Source organism: Halyomorpha halys, unplaced genomic scaffold (assembly GCF_000696795.3).
Source record: "Halyomorpha halys isolate HHAL.00 unplaced genomic scaffold, Hhal_1.1 Scaffold1302.1, whole genome shotgun sequence".
Taxonomy (NCBI): Eukaryota; Metazoa; Arthropoda; class Insecta; order Hemiptera; family Pentatomidae; genus Halyomorpha; species Halyomorpha halys.
Genome location: NW_027105443.1, coordinates 93,957 through 97,736, shown reverse-complemented (window position 1 = coordinate 97,736; position 3,780 = coordinate 93,957). Strand labels below are relative to the sequence as shown.

At 34.2% G+C, this 3,780-nt stretch overlaps 1 protein-coding gene across 1 annotated transcript; it reads right to left on the bottom strand.

Moving 5' to 3' along the window:
* Positions 1–425: 425 nt before the first annotated feature.
* Positions 426–1,919, bottom strand: LOC106689211 (uncharacterized protein F21D5.5). Its single transcript, XM_014434092.3, has one exon. It carries the CDS (start codon positions 1,917–1,919, stop codon positions 426–428), a length of 1,494 nt encoding a protein of 497 aa, XP_014289578.3.
* Positions 1,920–3,780: the final 1,861 nt, after the last annotated feature.

Sequence of the window (3,780 nt, the reverse complement as noted above, 5' to 3'; positions counted from 1 at the left end):
TTTTCAGTAAAAGATAGAACTAAAGATAGAACTAAATATCAGTTTTAGTTATGACCTAACGCTTCATAACTAAATGTTAGTTGCTGACTTCAGACCATATCTAATTTAGTTCCAAGTGTTAGTTATGAGCCTACAACAACTAACCGGTTAGCTTTTAGTTTCCAATGTAAGATAATTTATCTTTAGTTTTTAGTTGTTAGATATAGCTAACTTTTGCCCAACTCTGCTAGTTAAGTATGACGCAAATTCTAATAATAAAAACCAAAACTAAAACTTTATTATGTTAGCAAAGTTAAACTGTGGATTTTGTGTAAATTCAATATACTTTTTCCTTCAGGAAATAATATATATTCTGTCTGTAGTAGTTTCTTACTATGCTAAACATTATCAATATAATAATACTGAATACTTTTTTAATACCGACTTTATTGGGCGTGCAAGTAGCAATTGTATAAAAATTTCATTTCCTTGCACTTAAATTTTGGAATAAATGGTATGGTTAAGATATCTGCGTACCCTTCCTCTAGCACAGGTGATTCGAATGTTTCCGTGTAACGCTGGAAGTCAGTGGGAGATACCACGACATAATTTGTGTCAAACATTCTCTTAAATTTATTATTGTGAGCGCATCTGTTAACGGACCACTCCAAGACGAAACACCGTACTTTCAAATCGCGTATCTTACATAGATAAACGAATGCCCACCTGTCACTGATCTTCCAGTTTGTGTGGTCAACTACAGCGCTTTTCTTCTTATCTAGTATGTCAACCAGCACTGGAACACTTAAGTTCCAATCGTCGAAGTAGTCAAGGCTAACCGGAACGTAACTTTTTGGAACGAGATAATTATCAACAAAAAATGTTTTACCAGAGGACGGAGGTCCTACCATAACTATGACCTCTTGTTGATCGGAAGGAATCCCAAGGTCAGGCATCTTGTTCGTTTCCGGATTACACGGGCGGTATTTTAGTTCGAGGTAAGGGCACGGCAATTCCTTCAAAAAGAACTCCTCTGGAGTGTAAAATTTCAAACCGATGTTTTCAGCGAATATTCTATCAGAAGCCGCAAAATCTTTTTCTCTTCCTGCTGAATCACCAACAAAGAATGATTGTTCCAAATTGGCTTTTACTTTGGAGTTCAACTCCATTATTTTCCACATACCTGGTATTGGTTTTCTGTAAGGACCTCCGTGGTAAGTGGCCATATAAATTTGTACCGGAATACCAATTTGATTTATGACGGATTCTATTTTAGACTTGAAAAGGTGGAGTTTTATTGAACTATTGGGCCTGAGGATTCCCACTTGATTTGTAAATATGATTATCTTGTATCCATTATTATGAAGATTATATAGTTCTATTCTAACGGAATCCTCCCATAAAGTCCAGTTAGTGTGATCTTTTGGGTGCTCCCCTGACTTACACTTAATCAGTGTACCATCCAAGTCAAAAGATGCCACTTTGTCTCGTTTCTCGTCGAATCCATGTGAAGTACAAGTGAACAGTTGGCCGCCTGTGAACATTTCCCACCTGTACATCCTGGATTTTAATCTCAGTAAATCTCCATTCCATGTTGCTAGAAGGTTAATGCTTTCTTTTCTTATGTAAGAGAATTCAACTATGTAAATGATTAAAGCTGGTTGGATTTCAATGACCGATCCCTCAGGTATTTTCAGAGAATCTGTCGTGCTTGTAGGTTTTGTGTCAATGTATATAACCGGAGTTCCATCCACTTTAACTGACACTGAACGCTCTTTATAACAAGCAGTTATCCACAATGTGGATGGGGTGGGACCCTTGTCGAGCAATTGTGGGTCGTGAAGAGACGAACTGCAAAACTTCAATTCATCACCGTCCGGCAGATAGATCCTCTTGGCTCCGTTTATCATAGGCTCCAAATAACATCTTTCAGTTGTCATCTTTTGGTATTTGGATGAAAAGTGAATAACTGCAATGGATAAAATAGGATAACTACGAAAGGCTCCCTAGAAACTTTTTGAAGTTTAAACAGATAATAAATACCTTATAGAAAATAATAAACATAATTTTTTTCATAATATATTTTTATTTAGAACACCAGCTGTTGAGTAAGACCCTTTATACAGTTGTTGACTGAAATTATAATTTTAATAGTTGCAATAAAATTAATATGTTTTAATAATATGAAATTCAAAATTAATCTTTATTCTGAGACACTTGGTCCATTAAGAATGACAAATTAGAAACTTTCTTCAGCATTTGTATGACGGCTTTAAATTATATAAAATAAAACATTAAAAATAATCAAATATATAAAATATTAACAAAAAACACATGTTTGTTTTGGTATTTACTACTTACAATTTGAAGTGAAATTAATATTCGAGGAGATGGATATATGATTCATGTTTATATGATGCTAAGGAGGGAGCATTATGAATGAATGTGGATAAAGTATTACAAACTGAGGAAGCTCGAATCGTGAAAGATTTTTCAAAGGAAACGTAACCGTAAATCTAATGTTCCTTCTGAAAAAAAACAACAACATATATTTGGGAAGATACTTTTATAGGTAGCTACAAATGCTGAAGCATACTACCATGTGTTATCAATGTGTGGATCAATTTTCTTGCGCAAGCATACTTAAGCTTTTATATTGTGATGTGGCTTGTACTAACATATTGGATGAAAAAAAAAATGACCGTAAACATTCTCAAGCTTGCTTGTGCAAAAATATTGATTCTGCATGTTTTACTATATTAGACAAAATGTATTGAAGTTTTGCCTTTTGTTGAAGTTTGCCTTCTGCGAACAGAGAAGGTCACTGTTTGATTGTTTATTATGATTGACACGTTACGTGAGGTGGTGATCGTTTATCAGGCCCTGTGTCTTCCCTATTTGTATCGATATATGTATCACCATAAAAGAGATGTTATTGTTAATGTTTTGTTTTGCTAAATTATTGTGTCTTGACTTTAATGGGCGGTCATTAACACTGGAAGTGGTGATAAAGTGCACTGCGAGGCTCTTCTTTAGCACGCCGTGGATAGGAGAGTGGTGGCAGAGGTAATCTTCATAGTTCTGGGGAAGAGATAGTGGCCGAAAAGGAGATATCGGACAACCTGGTGTTCTGCCAGGAGAACACACAAGGACTACGTGGGGTTCGAACTAAATTTTATTTTATATTCATCGTTTGGGAAATAGTGTAAATTTAGTTAATAAGGTTAAGCTAGGGCATTTAAGTTAAGGTTAAGTCAACCTATAAGTTTTGTTTGTAAGAATTGCTTTCTTTTTCATTTTGTGAACATATATTTCTTCTTATTATTAAACTTTTTGTTCATGTAATTCTGCTGTTCTTTCTTATGCGTATACACTGCTTTCAACTTATTAATTTACTTTTTTCTTTGTTGTTCACTTAATATTACGATAATTCCACAGGTGGGTAAGTATCATCCCTAGGTTTGCTGTTATCTACATGTAAAGGTATTCGCCAGTGGTCATAGTCCGATAATTGTTTATATAGGGATATTGTGAGCATATTGGAGTCATCGTTTCAAGGTTTTCGTTATTTCCAAGAAAAACAATAACGTGTTGCTTAACCTTTTTACCCTTTTTTGATTATATTTTTATTTAACTCACTCCCTTTTCCGCTGAGCGTGGGCAAGTATAATAACTAAAGATAAATCAAAATTTGCGGTTATATATATTGCTATTGCAGTATTATTATATTATTCAATACTAAATAATTCAAAAACACTATCCAAAATTATAGTCTCAAAACATTTATTTCATTCACACGTC